Below are 19826 nucleotides of genomic sequence, written 5' to 3' on the forward strand. Positions count from 1 at the left end.
CTGGGATTTGAACTGGGATCTCGGGACCCATGTTTTGGTTGGGATCAATGGGACGTTTTCTTCCCATTATGGGCAAGGGAGGAGTTGGTGGCTGGACCAGTGTGAATGAGATAAAAATAAGAATGTCAGAGTTCAAATACTTCTTAGAACACAGAATGGCAGAGCTGGCAGAACCATGATAAACTGGGAGGTACCCTAGAACCCAGAATGCCTGAGCTGAGGCTATTAGAATGTGTGATTATTATACAGCTAGAAAGACTTCAAGTGGAAATTGTTTGATCATTTTGGGGAAATGTCACAGAAAGGACTTTTACTCAGGTATAGATTACTCAGATATAGACACCAGGACAGTGGTGTCAAACTCAAATACAAACTGGGCCCTCTAAATCTTACATAAGGATTACTGATGTTGTAGATTGGTTTAGAAAAACCACATATTAACATCTTATGTCATAATGTATTTTTATTAAGTTTGTTAAATATTTCCTATTGCCTTGCTTCTTCCATGGGTCTGATAGCTCTGGTGTAGGCAAAAGAAAAGGGTCACAATTCTTACCCTACTGCCCCCATGAAATATTGGGGAAACGGGCTAACTAGAGAGGTATCTTTTTAGGGGGGAAAGTGGAGGCAGCTAGTTTGACAACTAGAAGAGTGAATGAAAGGAAATTTCCAAGTGAAGAACCCTGAAACATAATTTGAGGAGGGAGGAAGAATATCCATTTATAGAATACAGTTTACAAGCAGCAAGGAGCAATGAACTTGGTGTTGAGACTTGATGTGAAGTCCCGATTCCTCTATTTACTAGGTTGTAAATTCGAGAAGTTAATTCACTTTTCTAGTTATGTTTCCTCATCTCTAAAATAAAATAATACGCTTAGCAGGGTGCCAGGCACATAGAAGGCGCTTAATAAATGTTCATTTGCCAACTGACAGATAATACCTACCCACTTTTCAGAGTGGCTATGAGGAAATGTTAAACTCAAGGTGCTATAGAAATGAGTTATTAACAATCCTATGGAGCAGCTAGGTGGCTCAGTAAGAGAGATATGCCTGGAGATGAGAGGTCCTATGACTTCAGATATTTTCTAGCTGTGTGATTCTGGGCAAGTCACTTAGCCTCAGTTGCCTAGCCCTTACCTCAGAATGGAACCGAGTATTGATTGTTAGAGATAAGGTAAAACTTAAAACAAACAAACAAAAGAAAGCAACTGTCCCTTTAAATCCTAATTCTATGGGGGTAGGTGGCACTAGGATTTTTATTCTCATTTTACAAATGAGGAAACTGAGGTTTGGGGGAAAAAAACTGGCCTAGTGTCACACAATAAGAGCGGAAGCTGTGACTTTAATTCAGAAAATTTTGAAAAACCCTTTCTGTCTGTCCTAGTAACAATTCTAAGGCAGAAGGGCAAAGGTTAAGCAAATGGGGTGAAGTGACTTGCCCAAGGTTACACAGTTTAGAAGTGTCTGAGGCCAGATTTCAGCCCAGGTCATCCAGACCCCAGGCTTTCTATCAACTGTGCCATTTGGCTGCTCCTGGAATTCAGGAATTTTGATAAGGACTTATTAGTGGTATTAACAGGGTATTCTCCTTATCCTAGAGCAAGGTGGGATAGGATGCAAACTCCTTGAAGGCAGGGCTATCACTTCTGTATTTGTATGCCAGGGTTTAGCACAGCCCAGGCCATCCCTTAAGGATGCTAATGCTTGTTGGCTGATTGACTTCAGTACCAGACTTTTTTTGACTTTATCTCACATACAAACTTGGGAGAGGGGTTGCTCTAAGGCCTTTGGGATATATTAAGTCATTTCCGTTTCCTCCTTCTGATTAACCTGAGCATCTACCATGTGTTTCTTCCTATGCTAAGTCTATGGGGACTGTGGCTAATGTTTGCTGCAGGTGAAAGATGTTGCAAGGGTAGGGAAGTGACAAGGGCCAGAAAGTGCTGCAATCCTGTCTTGAGGCTTGCCTGCTTCAAAGGTTAAGACTTTGAAGACCTTGAAGACCTTGATCTCAACTGCCCCCTTGGCTCTTGCCTTAGGTTAATGAGATCACCTTTCTGTGGTCCCTTTTCATTCTATAATCTGAGGCCCATAAAGTGATATTCTATGCTCCGTGGATTGTTCCAATTCTGGCAGGCTATGATTGAAAGTCTCTATGTGTAAGAGAAAGGAAAGAAAATGAGCAGACAGGAGGGGAAGGGCCATGAGCAGAGGGGGAAGGTTGTTATACCTGTGGGAAATAATTCAGAATCTTATTTCAACTAGGATTCCTGGAATGCAAAGCAACTCTACTCCCAGGGAAGAACTTTCTTTCTGAACCTCTGCTCTCAGGGAGCTTCAATTGGGGAGGAGCTGGGAATTGGGGGAGCAGGGAAAGCTATTAAAGCTTAAAACTACACTACAACTTTTGGGACACCATGTGTAAGTATAGGGAAGATAAGTAAAAGGAGAAGGGACCCTTGGGAAGGAGCAGCAAGGTGGTCATGTGGATAGACTGTCAGGAAGGATCATCTTTCTGAATTCTAATTTGGCCTCAGATACTTCCTAACACTGTGTCTCTGGGCAAGTCACTTCATCTTGTTCAGATCAGTTTTCTTCTCTGTAAAATGAGTCAGAGAAGGAAATGGCAAACCCCTCCAGTATCTTTGCTAAGAAAACCCTAAAAAGAAGACTTGGACACCACTGGAAAAAACAAAAAACAAAAACAAAAAGATTGAAACATAGGGGGAAAAGGGGTGTGGGAGATTTGGGAAAGACTCCGGATAGGAGATGATGTTTGAGCTAAAGTTAGAAGGAAACCAAATATTATAAGCCGCATATGTCAGTAGAGACAAGGAGCAAGGCAAGAATTCCAAGTATAAGGCTGAGCCAGTGTAAAGACACAGAGATGGGAGAGGATCATGGTAAGGGGAGAAATGTGTGATAAACCTATGATACTGTAGCATAAAGCTAGGTAGTATTTGATCCCGGAGGCAGAACACTAAATGGGCCACAATTTAAAAGCAAAAGGGGTTCTGGGAAATTATTGGTAACAAATCAGAATGACGTCCCGTGGAGAACTGCCCCATTTTAGTAACTGCAGAGCTAGATTCCCCCTCCTCTCTGTCCCCGGAAAGCATGCCTTATGGGGTTCAGGACCACAGAGGCCATGGAAAAAACAAAATTGGGGTGAGATAATAGAAATGTATAAGAAAAAGGTGGGGGTAACACTGCAAACCCAGAGACGACCATGCAAGCAAGCTTGGCCAGACCAACAGCCTTGTAGGTATTACTGGTGCTCAGGCTGTACTAGCAAAGTCCGAACTCCAGCCCCGCACAGGCGCAGAGGTACCAGGCCGGAGAGAGGAGGGAGAGGAGTGAAGTGGCAGGGGCGGGACTTACAATGCGTACGTGTATTAGCATAGCTTTCCCTCCCACCGGCGTAGAGGCGTGTTAGGGGTGGGGGAGGAGAGATAGAACTGGAAATCTCCCGGGGCCTGCGCGCGCCTCGAACTGGCGGGAAAGCGCATGGAAAACGTCCCTTGTGCTTTAGGGAGGCCAAGGGGAGTGTTCGGAATGTTCCACAGGCGAGCTCTCGGGGGGGGGGGGGGGGAGAGGAGGTCTGCCGTCCGTCCACTGTCCCATTCTTCTTCTTAGTCCTGTTCGCACATACCTTCCCCCGCTACCTGCCGCTACTTCCTAAGCCCGGGCTGTACAAGAGGGGAAGTCTGGGCACTTGCTCTATGGTCGCGGAGGTCCCGCCTCTGAGAGGACCGAAGGGGTGCAGAAAGGCGGCAACTGCGGAGGGAGGGACGAGGCCGACGCCGCGGCACCACCTCCCCCTGTCGGCCCGGAGGGGCGGAGCGGCGCCGGGAAGAGGAGGAGTGTGGGCGCCGTCCGGGGCAGTGGGTCTACCGGCTCCACCCCTTGGCTGGGCCCCAGAGGGGGGCGAGAAGACCCCCTCTTCTCTCCAAGATTCCCTGCCGAGGCCGCTGCCCTCCCAGAGGCTCCGCCCCAGGTCCGGCCCCATGGGACCTGCCCCCTTCTCCTCTGCTGGAGTGGACCGGACCTGGTCCCCCCCACCTGTGACCCCCTCCCTTCTCGGACGTCGAGGGGAGCAGATTTGCCTCCTCCGACAGAAGAGGACCAGAACTGTCCCCTTCTTCCTTGATTCAAGAGGACCAGACCTTCCCCTCATCTTCCTCCTCTTACCAGAGGGGACTAGACCTGCCCCTTCTCTTCTGACCCCAGAGAACTAGGCCTTCATCTTCTGTGACATTCGGAAGGGGGGAGGAAAGGGAGGACGGGACGGGATCAGCGTTACCCTTTCTGCTATTTTGAGCCAAAGGCCTAAATCTGCTCCATCTCTTTTTCCTCCTCTAACCTGAGAGGACTAGCCCTGCCCCTTCTCTCCCTTTGACTTGAGAGGACCAGTCTTCTCTCATTCTCTGACTTAAGAGGACAAGACCGGTCGCGATCTGGAAAGACCAAACCTGCATCTCCTCTCTCACCACTGGGGAGCAGACCGGTCTTTTCTCCTTCTCTGTCCTGAGGGTACTAGACTTGCCTCTTCCTCTCCTGACCTAAGAGAACTAGACCACCCCTTTTTCCTTCTCCAATCTGGGGGAACCTGACCAGTCCCTCTTTTCTTTCTTTCACCACGGAGTATTAGACCTGTTCTTCCTCCTCTAACCTGAGACGGAAAGATAACAAAGTATCCTAAAGAGTTCACAGGCTCATAGATTTAGTGCTGGAAGGAACCTCAGAGGCGCAAACTCTCATTTTGCAGAGAAGGAAGACACAGAGAAGTCAAGTCATTTGAACAAGATCATACAGAAAGAAATAGGATTCGAATTCAGGACCACTTAAGACCCGAAATCCAGTGTTCCCACTACTAGATCGCTCTGACCCTTCCTCATCCTAGGGAATAAATTCCTTTTCTTTTTTTGACCTGAGGAGATCAGACCCGCTCCTCCCCTGGCCTGAGAGGACTAACCCTTTCCTGTTCTTTCCCGGAAGGAGGGAGGAAGCCTGCAGACATTTCCCCCTCGCCCACTTTCTCCAGATTCCTCCTCCCCTCAGATCCTACCCAAAGCCTCCCCCTCTTCAAGCCCAGCACACACTCCCTCAGGCAGGGCCTAAGCCCCAGCCTTCGCTTCCACTTCCTGGGGTCTCGTCTCTCCCTCCCCCCATTCCCCCCCCGAAATTCCCGCCTCGCTTTGGCCACACAGACCACCACCCCCCTCTCCTCTCCCGGGGTTCCTCTTTCCTCCGCTACGGGGGAGAGCCAGCCCCCCGCTCCTCCCAGTTGCTCGCTGAGTCCGGCCCCAGCCCCCCGCCTCGCGCAGGGTCCCCGCCTCCTCGGGAGCTCGCTCTCTGGCACACACACGCGCGCACACACGCACAGCCTGGGGTCCAGCCCAGCCCTCCCCCGGGTCTCCTCCTCCTGCGGCCGCCAGGGAAAGCTTGCACACAGACAGACACACACTCGGAGATACACTCGCACCGGGCCCAGCTAGCCCTCCCCTGGGTCTCTTCGGGAAAGCTTGCATACCCACACACCCAGGGGCAGGATCTGGCCCGACCCCCTCCCCTCTTTCCGTTTCCCCCGTCTCCGCCTTCTGCTGCTGCCGCCGCCACCGCCGCCGCCGCGGGAGGATTCATGTCCCTCCAGCATCATGCAGCCGCCGCCGAGGAAGGTGAGCGAGCCGGCGGGGCTGCGGCTAGGGCGGGCGTGGGGCGAGAGCACGCTGGGGACCGTGGCGGTGGGGGCGGCGGGCGCTGCAGCTGCTGAGAGCCGCGAAGGAGAAAGACTGCTACTCCTGCCGTCGGCTTCTCCCAGCTCCGGGCAGACTCTGCTCCTCCCGCCGCAGCTGGGGACTCACAGCTTCCCTGGCCTCCGCAGCCCGGGATGCGGGGCCGTGTACTGGGGGGTGAAGGGGGACGCTTGTGGGGTTCTCTCCTGGCCCAGCTGCTCTCCCGAGGCCCACCTCCCTTTCGCCCTCACCCGCTGTTTGCAGAAGGAGTTGTATTAATGTGGGTCTATGTTGTGCGCGCCGGGAGAGTGCATTCCCGTTGCAAAGTGTATTCTCGGGGTTGCACTGAGAAAGAGCGAGCTTGGGAGGCGAGCAAGCCTCTGCAGTTCTGCAGAGCTCTGTGCGAATGTGTGTATTATTGTTTAGTCTGCACCGAGGCTTCGCCCTCCGCTCCCGCCGCCCCCCATTTTGCAGGATTTGGTTGTGTTCTCCACCGCTTGACTGGGCCTCGTTTTCCTCTGGGAGCCAGAGAGGAGAAGTTGAAATGGTCACACCCCTTCGTCTCCTCACCTTCTCCCCCCACCTCTCTTCCCATTCCCGCAATGAAGGGTTACCGGGCTTTCCCAAGTGAGCAAGCGTGGTTGAGTAAAAAGAGCTGAGTCTGATGTGAAAAGGGCTGAATCTCACCCTTGACATTTCCTCACTAGCAGTGAAATCTTCGTAAAGTCCCTCCCCCTTTCTGGCCCTCAGTTTCCTCATCTGTAAAATGAGGGATTTGGACTAGGTGACCTCTAAGGTCCCCTTTCTATTCGGAAAATAAGTAAATCCTGGAATCCTTTTCTATAAGGGTCCATTTTTCTAGATTCCTGCACCTGGTCTTTTGGGCAAGGCGCTTCAGCCTGAGTTCCCCACTACCACTAAGATGGGAGGTGGGACATTGTGGTTCTGTTTCAAGTTTGGGGCCGGATGAATGAAGCCATAGGAGTGCCCAGGATAGGAAGTGAAGAAGGGGTGTCAGATTTGTGACCACTACCTTTTCTCCCATCACAAACAGCTATTCTTTAACCCTCACCCTAGCCTCTTTCAGCCTTTTAGAATGAATCTTTTAATTTTCCAAAGCTAAATATTTGCTTAATGTCAAATTCATTAGTGTGTTCATTCTTTTTTTAATTAAAAAAATTTTTTTAATATGGGTTTCTCCAGCACATTATGTCCTTGTCTGCTGGGGATGTCACACACATACACACACAACCCCCCAGTGTACCTAGGTAATAGCTCTCACAGTGCTAGACAGATCTTCATCCCAATAACATGGGTTTCAAGAAGACAGTGCAAGGAGACATTCTAGACATTCTGATGATTCCCCTCTTACCCCCCCCCCCCCCCCCCATCGTTGGAAGTAAACGGCTAAAGCTACTACTTTACTGTCATGGTTAAATGGTGAACCTTCCATTCTGAGTTGGTGTGTCTTTTGTGAGTGAGTAGTTCTTATTGTATGGGCTGTCATTGAGATGAGTGTATCATCCTCAGGCATTTTGTTCCTGCAGCCATTATGGAATAATTTATTTAATCGATGCACATTTCATGATTGTGTAACTAGGGTTTATTAGATGTTATATATGTGGAGGACAGCTTCCCTTCTTATTCCCCACCCTGTTGTTGATTTTTGTGCATGGATATGTTCCCTTAGGTTGAAAGAAAAAGAAAAGAAATTATTTTAGATGATAATGAGACAGCATGAGTAGCTGGTGCATCCAGTGATGATCCAACTTGCCCACTGTGACTTCTCTAAAATGAGTTTGGTTGTCTCACCAGTGATTTGGTCTGTTTTGCTAGTTTGTTTATAAAACATTTTGTTTTCTCAAGGTGCTAAGAGAGGCAATTAGTGAACTTGTATACAGGTATATAATAGATTTAACTTAGTATTTTTTGTTTTGTTCATATTATAGTCTTTCTTATCTATATCAATTTCTGTTATATTTTAGGTGAAAGTTACACAGGAACTGAAAAATATTCAGGTTGAACAGATGACAAAACTTCAGGCCAAACATCAGGCAGAATGTGATTTACTTGAAGATATGAGGTAAGATCACAGCAAACACCTTTAAAAATTCTATATCTCCCTTTTGGAAGAACATTTGGGTTACAAAACCCCAGGAACTGATGATGGAATTTCCTCTTGGATTTCCTGCTTTTGGGCTGCTGGAGCTTTGACACAGCTGGAAATTATAACTGAGCAAGCACAATACAACCCTTTTCTTCTCTTCAGTGGGGGATGGCTACAGTGTATAAATGCAGTTGTGAAGAAATCAAACGAATGTCAAGCATCATAACAGTGATTCTAATTTTAAATAGTTTCTTAGCTGAATGCCTGAAATAGATATTTAAAGACAGTTACTCTGTTGTCTTTAATCCTATTAAACTGTTGAATTCTCAAAACCACTGCACATCAAAGTGGGCACTTCCAGGGAAGGCTAATAAATGTCTTTGGGATCAACCGAAAGTAAATGTTGTTAAAAATTGACTGGAACTTGACCCAAAAAAATCTGACTTTAGATCCTTGCTTAATTCAGAAGGGAAATTAAAAATGTTATATGTATTTTTTTGTTGAAGATTCTTTGCAGTTAATGAATGGTTACCTTGCAATACTGTGGAATAACTTTAGTTATTGAAGGATAGGTGGCTATACTAAAAGAGGGTCTTTATTATCTGTAATTATATTAGAAACTTTATTAGAAGTCTTAACTGATGATAGACAAAGGTAATTGTTGTGTATTAGTATAGAAAATAACAAATAATTTCATATCGAGGGATTAAATAAAAATAGCTGACATTTATATAGCTCCTTAACATTTACAAAGTACATTATCTCATTTGATCCTTGCACTAGTCCTGTGATATAGACACCTTCAGTGTCTCCCTACTGCTTGTAAGATAAAATTCAAATCTCTAAGCCTGATATTCAGGGACATTCTCTTCTTGTCTTCAGCCTATCTTTCTAGTCTTATTTCACAAGATTTTTCTTGATGTACTCCCCTTCATGCAGGAACATTTCCCCAGTTTTGTTCCACTGTCTCCTATTTCTGTGCATTTGTAGAAGCCATACCTCTTACCTTCAATGAATTCCTGGTATCCTTGTGAAATCCTTTTATTTTTTCAAGGTTCAACCTGGTATCACCCCCTCCATACAATGTCCCCTGGTCTCCCAGTTACAATTTGGATGTCTTTTCTTGAATATCTCATGCTCCTTATTTAACCATTTAATTTCATTCTACCTTTTGATTGTTATCTGTGTATAACTTTCAGTTCTCCCACTAGAATGCAAGCTTCTTTTTTTTTTATTTTTTTTAGAAGTTGTTTTTTATTTTTTTTTTTAATTTTAATATTATTTTATTTGGTCGTTTTCATACATTATTCACTGGAAACAAAGATCGTTTTCTTTTCCTCCCCCCCCCCCCCCCCCCCCCCCCCCCGCCTTTCCCTCTCCCATAGCCGACGCATGATTCCACTGGTTATCACATGTGTTCTTGACTCGAACCCATTTCCCTGTTGTTGGAGTTCTAGAATGCAAGCTTCTTGAAGGCAGATATTATCATTTTTCATTTTTACCTTCTCAGCTCCCTAGTACAGTGCTTCAAGCTTTTTTTTTTTTTAAAGCTCTATCTGTGGTTTCATAGGCATAGTAAACTCCCTATGAGTTTCTGTTTTCCCCAGTTTTGTCAGTCTAGCTCACAGCAGGGCAGAGTATTATGGTTTTGGATAATGGAGCCTGGTTTACAGTTGTATTGTAGTTTGTAGTTGAGGGAACTGAGGCTCAAAGATGTTAGTGTCATGTCCATCGTGGTCACCTGGCTAATAAATATTGGACCTTTCCCTGACTCCAGATCTCATGTTCTTTGTTTAAATCCTGTGTTTGTTATGCAATTGTTTCAGTTATATCCAGACCTCATTTGAGGTTTTCTTGGCATAGATACTAGAGTGGTTGACATTCCCTTCTCCAGCTCATTTTACAGATGAGGAAACTGAGGTCAGTAGAATGAAGTGGCTTGCCTGGGATCACACAGCTAATAAATGTCTAAGGATAGATTTAAACTCAGAAAGATGAGTCTTTCTGGCTCCAGGCCTAGTGCTCTAAAGAGAAGTGATTGTTGATATCCTTTGACCACTTTCTATTAGGTAATATCTTTTGGTCATATATTTCTGTTGTCTATATATTTTGGATATCAGATTCATGTCAGAAGTTTTTGATACTAAGATTTTTCTTCTCTACTTCTCACTGATTCTGGTTGTGTTCATCTTGTTACTACCAAAGGTTTTCAATTTCATATCATGAAAACGATCACTTTTTAATAATTGCCTCTATCCCTTGTTTGAGCAGGAAACTTTTGAGTGATTGAGTGTTCATTCAACCTATGGATTGTTGACCTCATGTGCTCTTTGTTTCCCATGGTTGATATATTGAAGAATGAGTGACTGTATAAAGCATTTATTAAGCACTTAATAGCGTTGCGATAAGTGCTGGGGATACAGATGGAGAAGTAAAACAGTCTCTACTCTCATTCAAATGACAAGGCCCATTTTTGCACTGGGCTATAGACATGTTGCAATCAGGAGATGTTTATTGACTATTCAGTCCAACCCAACACACAGACAACAGTAGCTATTGTTGGATCTTCATGTAGAGCTAGCAAGAACTTTAGAGGCTATTTAGTCCAGCCCTTCATTTTACAAATGGGGAAATAGAGGCCCCCAGAATGTTAAACGATTTCCCCAAAATCACACAGGTAGTTAAGTGGCAGAATCAGAATTAGACCCAGGTCAACTGCATCCCATGCCTCCTTATCTTAAAATGCATATGCAGTCTTCTCTTTGTCATTGAATGTTTCTGCATGGTCCTGAGCAGGCTTGGGGAGAAGCAGTGCACATTGGCCCTTACAAAGAAATATAGGACACATATCAAGACTTTTGAAGGAAGTCCCTTCATGACTAGAAATTTTTAAGTGACTGTAAGAGACTTGGAATGTCAGAACCAGAAGGAACCTTAGAATATAGGATGTCTGAATTGAAAGGAATCTTTAGATCTCATCCAACTCCATCCTCTCATTTTACAGATGAGAAAACTGAGGCCTAGAGAATGTCACATGTCAAATCAGCATTAGAGTATAAAATGAAGAACGAGGGACATTAACCATCTGTCTTAGAATTGATACTCAATATTAGTTCCATGACCGAAGAGTGGTAAGAGCTAGGCAATTGGAGTTAAATGACTTGCCCAGGGTCACATATGCTAGAAAGTGTCTGAGGCCAGATTTTAACCCAGGCCCTCAAAGTACTGAATTTTTATATTATTCCAATTAAAGGAATTGGGGGTGGGAGGGAAAACCATATCTGGCTAATTGTCTTCTATTAACATAGCCTTAAATAAGAACTTTTTTTGGAGGTTATCTCATACCCACTCATCAAGTTGCTAATTAGACCAAACTCCCAGGTCTTTTGTATGTAAGCTTTTTCTTCTCTGGGTCTCTGCCATCTCCTACTTTTATGTGGTTGATTTTTTTTTTTAAACAAGTGTGGGACTTTAGTCTGTTGAGACCTTTTTGGATCCTGATTCTTCTCTCCCTTGTATTGGCTAGTCTCCCTAACTTTTATATCAATCGTAATTTGATAAATATGCTATCTTAGCTGAATCATCAATTCCTGAATAAATTGAACTTGGTTCTTGCCCCACCAGAGTCTGTTCTTCATATCATTGCCAGACTAATGAGACCTAGACATAGACCTGGTCATGCAACCCTTCTCCCCCAAAATCTTCAATGGCTTCCTAGAGCATTCGAGGCTTCCCGCGCTCTGGAACTGCCCAACCTTTCCAAATGTAATGTCATGTTACTCTCTCCATTCACTCGGTGTTCCAGCTGAACTTGACTCCTGTCTGCTCCCTGTACATATTCACTCTGGCCTTCCTGCCTTTGCTCCCTTTGCTCCTTATGCCTGAATTCCTTTCTCTCCCCTCTTGACCTGTTTATCCACCCTTGAAAGATCAACTCAAATGCTGGCTCTTTCCTGGAACCTTATTTGATCTTCTAGCAGTTAGTAATGACCTTCTCTGCCTTTCCTTTGTGAGCACGTCTCTGATATATTGATATAGTGTTGTTTTTTATAGTTAAATTTCTGTTGTATTTTCCTACTAGTCTAGAATCTCTGGAAAAGACTGTCTTATCCAAACTCTTCATCTTCTCAATGTTAGGCATTGGATTTTACATACCACTGCTGCTCAGTAAGTGTTGAATGAATGAGTACTTTAAGAAAGAATTGATGACAATAACTTTGTTTAGCATTTTCCTATCTAATATTGCCTCATTTGATCTGTGGAGTGTCCCTGTGTGATATAGGCAAGGCAAGGATTACATTTTAAAGGGTTGGCTCCTAAAGCCTTCCAGAGAGGCAGGCAGGATAGTTTAGTAGACCTGAATTTCACTCTCTTTCCTACATTTTTGACCTTGAGCCAGCTTGGCCTTGTTTTCCCTCTGTCAAGTGAAGAGGACTGGATGACCTTTAAGAGTCCTTTGCAGCTTTTAAATCTTAGAATATGACTTCCCCAGAGGCTTTTAGCTAGTAAGGGACAGAGCCAGATTCTACTCAAATTCCCTAATTCCTACCTTATTGCTCTTTTCACAATATCTTATTGCCTTTAACCTTTGAAAGCCTATGGGCAGATTTAGGATAACAGGATGTTTTCTCATGATGTTTTCAGGACTTCATTTTGAATTATGGAAGTAGGATGACCATTTTGTTAATATCTTTTAGGAGGCCTGACTTAGCATTAGTTATATTGTCCTTTTAAGATGGACTTTTGAAAAAGTTTTTTATTATGCATTATTAAATATCAATAAGCTTGAATTTTTCATATGTGAAAAAGAACAGAAAAAGAACTGTCTGGAACTGTATCTGTGTTATGCATAGCTTCATTTTTTGATGTACAAATTAAATTTAACATGGTAGCTTCAACACTGCCCTACTTATCTGTGACATCTTTTGAACTTCTGCCTTTTTTTTGTTTATTTAAAAAATATTTCCTTGTTGCTATTTTCTTTTTTTCTTTTGGCCTCAGTATTATTATTTTCCATACTACTCCTTGTTATTGCATCTTCCCCAAAGAAAACTTGCTTGTAATAGTTAGGTATTATTAACAGATTGACCACATCTGAAAGAGTATTTCAACCTACTGTACTTCTAGGCTATTGCCATTATGCCAAAAGGTGGAAAGCATAACTCATCAGCCATCTTTTGGGAGTCTTTGATTGATTACCACATGTCTGAATTCTATAATATTTTAGTCCTTGTATAAATTGTTCTCTTGGCTGTGGTCACTTCATTTCATATCAGTTCATACAATTCTTCCCACGTTCCTCTAACTCTATCCTTCTTTTTATTTGTTGTAGTACAGTTTTTAATGATTATTTAATTATTAATTTATTTCATTAAATTCATATTATTATAATTTCTTCAGCCATTCCCTGGCTGATGAACAGCCACTTTGTTTCAAGTACATTTCTACAATAAGTGCCGCTATCAATATTTTTGTATGGATGGGCCCTTTCCTTTCTTGATTTCTCTTGTGAAATGCATAGTAACATGGTATCCGTAGGTCAAAGGTTATGCAGTTTAATGACTTTTGAGTAGAGTTCCAAATTGCTTTTCTAAATGGCTTGAGCACTTTATAAGTCTTCCAGAATGCAGCACAATTCCTCTCTCCCTATATCCCCTCCAACAGTTGTCATTTTTCCTTTTTTTGTTATCTTTGCCAATATAATGGGTATGAAGTGGAACCCCAGAGTTGCTTTAGTTTGCATTATGCATTACTAGTGATATGTGGTACATTTTTTCACGTCATTGTTGATAGCTTGCATTTATTTCATGGACGGCTTCTTCATTACATTTAACTATTTATCAGTTAGGGAATGACTGAGATGGATTTATCATCAGTTCATTCTTACTTTGGGGACTAAGCATAGGAGCACCTTTTATCTTTGGTTCTACTTCTGCATGCTTTAATTGACATTCCCTGTCATGACTGAGTTCAGGACTAACCCTTCTGCATCTTGGTTTGTACTTGTTTTTAGATTATTATGGGCATAGCACTCGTTGAGGCGATTCAGCAATGCTTTATTTGAACCTTCCTTCAGATCTCCTTTGCACATCTGTGTACAGTTGTCCTCCACATGTTTTCTGTTTTGTAAGCTCTGCAGTAAATTCAATTCACAAGAAAAATGTTATTTCTAGCATTATGAAAAATGTTACCATATCCATTGCTCCATATAATATTTTTTCTTTTTTCTCTAGTTACTTTTTTCTGCCATTACATTTTATTTTCTTTGCAAGACTGAAAATTATGAAATTGCAGTCATTATGTGTCCTGCACCTCCTCCCCCCCCCCAAAAAAAATATCCTAGTGCAGTAGGGGCAAGGGCATTTGCTAACACCATGATATTGTCACTTCACAATCCTGAGAATTCAGAAGACAGAATAGGCTTATGTTAAATGCTATTAAATGACATTTTTTGCTTTTAATAAAGTCACATTTAGAGAGCAGCTGGGTAGTTCAATGGATTGAGAGCCAGATCTAGAGATGGGAGGTCCTGGGTTCTAATCTAGCCAATATTGGCTCCAAGGCAGAAGAGTGGTAAGGGCTAGGCAATGGGGGTTAAGTGACTTGCCCAGGGTCACACAGCTGGGAAGTGTCTGAGGCCAGATTTGAGAAGGTAAGGTTTTTAAATAAAATTAAAAAATTAAAGTCACATTTCTCATGAGTATAGTTCATATTCTAGCTTATTTCTTTCCAAATTCATTTGACCCTTGAACTCTTTCTGATTTGAAGTGTCCTGACAGAATCCATATAATCTCATTTGGGAAGTTGGATATGGAACTTTTCAGAACAAAAGAGAGGAAATTAAACACATTTGCTCAAAAATTGTTTCATGTGATGTGCCCATAATTCCTTACTTTTTAGGGAGAAAATACAGTTGAAATATTTGGATATAATCTATTTTCCCATTGACTGTAAAAGCAGGATTTCATTGGGAAACATTGCTCTAAGCTGTTACATACAGATACCCACTTAAACCAAACCAGATTTGTGAATGTTCAGCATGTATAGCCCAGAAGAGGATGGAAGGGACTTAAGATATGATTTAGCCCAACCTATGCTGGATGCATCTTATATTGGCAGTAAATATGAATTTGACTGGCATGGAGAGCAGTAAGTACTCTCTGAGAGGAGGGAAGGGAGCTAGGCTGTGATACAGCTGCCTTTCCTTCTCAGCCTGGCCACAGTTGTAGTGGGGAGAAGGTCATGAGGAGACAAGAGCTCTGGGAGACAGATTTTCACTTGTTATTTCATTCCCTTCTTGCCCTTTCAAGAACCCTGAAACATGGCCACGTGGAAATGGGCAGGCCTTCAAAACCTTAAGGCTTTTGTGGCCTGGCCTGAGATGCAACTCCTGTTTATAACATTATTTCCACGGGGAAATGTTTTGAGTATTCTCCAGACTGTTTAATAAGCAAATGAACAAGCAATAGATCTGCCAGTTGAGAACTGCCCTAGGCTCGGTACTATTCAAACTTATAGATTTAGTAATTATATAAGTTTAAAAAAATTTTTTTAAACCCTTACCTTCTGTCTTAGAATCAATACTATGTATCAATACTGCTCCAAGGCAGAAGAGTGGTAAGGGCTAGGCAATGGGGGTTAAGTGACTTGCCCTGGGGCACACCGCTGGGAAGTGTCTGAGGTCAAATTTGAACCCAGGACCTCCCGTCTCTAGGCCTGACTCTCAATCTACTGAGCCACTCAGCCACTCCCCATATGAGTTTTTTTTGGTAAACAGGTCTTAACTAAGGAAGATCCCTACTATAAATATGTTTATGAGGTGCAACAAAATAATCATGTCTTATCTATAATTAGACTATTGTTTAATATGCTATTCTTGCTCCTAAAGATATTAAATCTTTGTTAATGTTTGGACTTGAACTGTTTAAGGAAAGAATGGGATGGGCTGAATATATCTTACTTGTCAGATATGAAAATTGAGATTTGCCAAAACTGTGTGCATGTGCAATTTCATTGTAACCATTTTAACAGTCTTTTTTTATTCTACTTTAGTTTAGACCCTCATCAACTCTTAGCTGCACTCAATACCGAATGTGTTTCCTTCCCTCTTAGTCTATCCTAATGCCAGTCTCTTCCTTATAATGTTGCTCAAATGGGAACCAGAGGGAAAGGAATAAATATTTATATAGTACCTACTATGTGCTAGGCACTTTGCTAAGTGCTCTACAGATGTGTGATTTGATCCTCCCAACCACACTAGGAGGTAGGTGCTGTTATTCTCATTTTACATTTGGACATGTTGTGGTAAACAGAGATTATGCAACTTGTTCAGGGGCACACAGCTAATAATTTAGCTGGATTTGAACTCAAAGTCTTCTTGATTCCAGGCCCAGAACTCTATCCTCTCTACCAACTAGCTGCCTAGCAATTTTCCTAATGCACCATTCTGACAAATGTCAAACAAGGTCTTTTCGATAGAGATATTCAGTCAGAGACTGGATCACTCTATGTTAAAGATGCTTTATAGAACTTCCATCTTCATCTGAGAGTTGATAATTCCATATTTTCTTCCTGAAGTCAGCAGTAGCTTCAGGGCAGAGAGTCGTCAGAGTTGCAGCTTTATTTCTTTGAGAAAATACAATCTATGGCATTAAAAATAGTGACTAGAGGGGAAGCTAAGAGGTTTTTTTGTTGTTGTTTTTAAGTGTTTGTTTTTAAACCCTTGCCTTCTGGCTTAGAATCAATATTTTAGTATCAGTTTCAAGGCAGAAGAGTACCGAGGGCTATACAGTTAGGGTTAAGTGACTTCCCCAGGGTCACATAGCTAGGAAGTGTCAGAGGTCAGATTTTAATCCAGGACCTCCCATCTCTAGGCCTGGCTCTCTATCTACTGAGCCACCTAGCTGCCCCAAGGTAAAAGTTAATTTAAAAAAATAGTGGTTAGATTCTTTAGTTATTTGCAGCATTGATTCTATAGGGAAATGACTCAAATGCCAAAGAATTATATTACTATCATTATTTTACTGATGGAGACACCAAGACTCAGAGAGGGTAAATGGAATTGCCCTTGAACACAGTTATTTAATATAGGAGCTGAGATTCAAACTTACCTCTCCTGGCTTATGTCTTGTGCTCTTTCTGCTTTGCTTTGCTCATTAAGGAGAGAACCTGTAGCAATTCCATTTCTTTCCCAAAGAGGGTAAAGGATAACCATGCAAAAAGGCTTTATTGAAAAAATGAGATGGGAGAAAAATGGCTTGTTAGGCTGAAAAGGAGAACCATTCCAGGGAAAAAGCACTGCTTTGGAGGGTGCCTAAAGGCAGAATTGGTAGGAGATGATGGAGGCAGTTTGAATAGAGTATAGGAGATAAGTAGAGGGACTAAGGCTAAAATAAGTTGGAATATATGAACACCAGGGAACCTGACTGAGGTATCATGGCAAGGGCATTTCAAGGGCAGAATGAGACTTAGAATTCAACTGATAAAAGATGTTCTTAGTACTTCTCTTTGTGTACAGTGAAGAAATAAAAATATCTTTCTATTCTGCTTTTATACTGTGGCCAAAAGTAACACAAATTTGAGATGTTAGTGGTTGCTTTGGATAAAATATTACCAGTCAGGAAGAAAAGAGTAGAACTGCAGTATTTCATTGAATCATAGATTGACAGCTTGAGAGATTGTGGAGCTCATGTAAAAACGGGAGCCAGAAATGCGTGGACCACTGATTGGTACAAAAGGATACCTGTGGGCAATGTATTGACTTATTTTGAAAATGTAATGTTATCTATTTTATTGTAATTTATTTTGTTTGATATTTCCCAATTACTCACATTTTAATCTGGTCTGAACTACTAGGTATTTGACACTTCTGATCTAGTATAGCCCCTTCATTTTGCAGATGAAATAAAATAAGCCTACAGACATTAAGGTGACTTGCCCAGGATTTTACTGATAATGAGTACCAGAGCTGAGATTTGAACCTCAGTCTGTTAGCTTCAATTCTAGAAATCTCTACTATAACATGCGTCTTACCCTAGTCAGATTTCTTACTTTCTTCAAGATGCTAAGAATTGTGTCCTTTGAAATCAAATGGCACTTCCTTAATGTCGTAAAAATGCAGGTGTCTAGTCAGCCTGTTCCCATTGAAGATTTTGACAGGAACATATCCAGAATCTTTTTTTCCCCCTAAAAACTTTCTTGGAAGACAGAGGCAGTTATCCTTCCTTCAGCACAAAATTGCCTGACTTCACGAATTTATTTGTAGACTTGAGAATGGAGCATTTTTAGTCACATGTCAGTACTGTGGAATATTGTATCTAAGAAAGCAGTCTTATTTCTAAACACGCTACTCACAGGGAATGCAAGCTAGAAGGTGTGAGAACCAACATTTCAGCAAACTTGTCAGTCATCCTGATGAGAGAAGGACTGAGTGGAAGTGGATCCATCATCCAAGTCTTCAGCTTTCTGAGTCCCATGATTAATTAGGACTGGGAGAAATATTTCAGGCTTCATGCTCAATGTTATAGACTAGAATCTCAGACTTGAAAGTGAATTTTAGGTCATCTGGGCCAGCCTACCTTTGAGCAGGATTCCCCTTGACAGCATCCTTGATCAGTGATTATCCAAACTCCTCCCAAGCACTCCTGTTCTAGGGAGCACTCCGAGGCAGCCTCTTTTCCTTTTGGACAACTCTCATTTGAAAGCTTTTTCTAATGTTGGGTCCAAGTTTTCCTCTACCGATGGCCCTTAGACTCGGGACCACAGGAAATGTAAGCAATTCCTTTCCCATATGACAGTTTTACAGATACTTGAAGATAGCAGTCACATATCTACTAAGTCTGTGTTTTCATCTGAGGTTGTCTTTTTTCTTCAGACTTTAACACCCATTTCATCTTTTAATTTATTTATTATAATAATTTAATTAATTTAGTTATTTTTAAATAACATTTTATTTTTTCCCTAATTATATGTAAAACCAATTTTCAACATTTAAAAAAAATTTTGAGTCCCAAATTCTTTCCTTCCCTCCCTCCTTGCTGAGATGGTAAGTAATCTGATATAGTACATGTGAAATCACATAACACATTTTTCTATAATCCTTTTGTGAAAAAAAAAAACAAAAAAATAAAGTGAAATGTAGAAATATAGTAAGTTATAGAAATATAGTATAGAAATAAATATATAAAAATAATAAAATGAAATATGTTTATGTTTTGGTATGAATCAGACTCCATCATATGTCAAAGATTTTTGTTTTACAAATTTTTTCCCAGTTTGTTGCTTCCCTTCTAATTTTGGTTGTATTGGTTTTGTTTTTGTACAAAACCTTTTTAATGTAATATAATCAAAATTATTCATTTTACATCTTGTAATATTCTCTATTCCTTGCTTGGTCTTAAATTCTTTCCTTCCCTACAGATCTGACAGTCTACTATTCTATATTCACCTAATTTACTTATAATATCACTCTATGTTTAAATCATATACTCAGTTTGAACTTATATTGGTATAGGGTATGAGATATTGATCTAAACCTAATTTTTGTCAAAGCATACTTTTTAAACTTTTTTTTTCTGGGGGTTTGGGTCTGTATATTCTTTTGCAATATGGCTAATATGAAAATATGTTTTACATGATTTCACATAATAATGTATAATCTATGTCAAATTGCTTCCCTTCTCAAGGCAGGTAGGGAAGAAAGAAACAAAATTTGGAACTCAGCATTTAAAAAAAGGAATGCCAAAACAATTTTTTTATATATAATTGAGAAAAATTAAAAAAAATCAGAATAAGAAAAGAATTTTAAAATGTTTATTATTTTAAGAAATTCTATAAATGTACTGGGAAAAAATAGAGAACCTTTGGTTTTAATAAGAAAAAAATCAAATCTTAACTGGCCTTTTTAGTTCCTTGGTACTTTAAACATTATTTTGAGAGTAGTCTTTACATATTCCCATAGGCTTATTCAAGTTAAGTCCCCAGCC

The 19826-nt window shown here is 41.5% G+C and overlaps 1 protein-coding gene across 3 annotated transcripts in view; it reads left to right on the forward strand.

The window, feature by feature from the left end:
• The first annotated feature begins 3793 nt into the window (after positions 1–3793).
• Positions 3794–19826, forward strand: part of FCHSD2 (FCH and double SH3 domains 2) — a 347367-nt gene continuing 331334 nt past the window's right edge. For 2 of the 3 annotated variants that reach the window (XM_056795012.1, XM_056795014.1), the window contains exons 1-2: positions 3794–5678; positions 7721–7818. In XM_056795012.1, coding sequence (XP_056650990.1) covers positions 5658–5678; positions 7721–7818 — 119 coding nt within the window. In that variant the 5' untranslated portion in view covers positions 3794–5657. Of the gene's footprint in view, positions 5679–7720; positions 7819–19826 lie in introns of those variants that run through there. The other variant, XM_056795013.1, reaches the window with a different exon arrangement.

This window comes from Monodelphis domestica, chromosome 4 (genome assembly GCF_027887165.1).
Source record: "Monodelphis domestica isolate mMonDom1 chromosome 4, mMonDom1.pri, whole genome shotgun sequence".
Lineage (NCBI taxonomy): Eukaryota > Metazoa > Chordata > Mammalia > Didelphimorphia > Didelphidae > Monodelphis > Monodelphis domestica.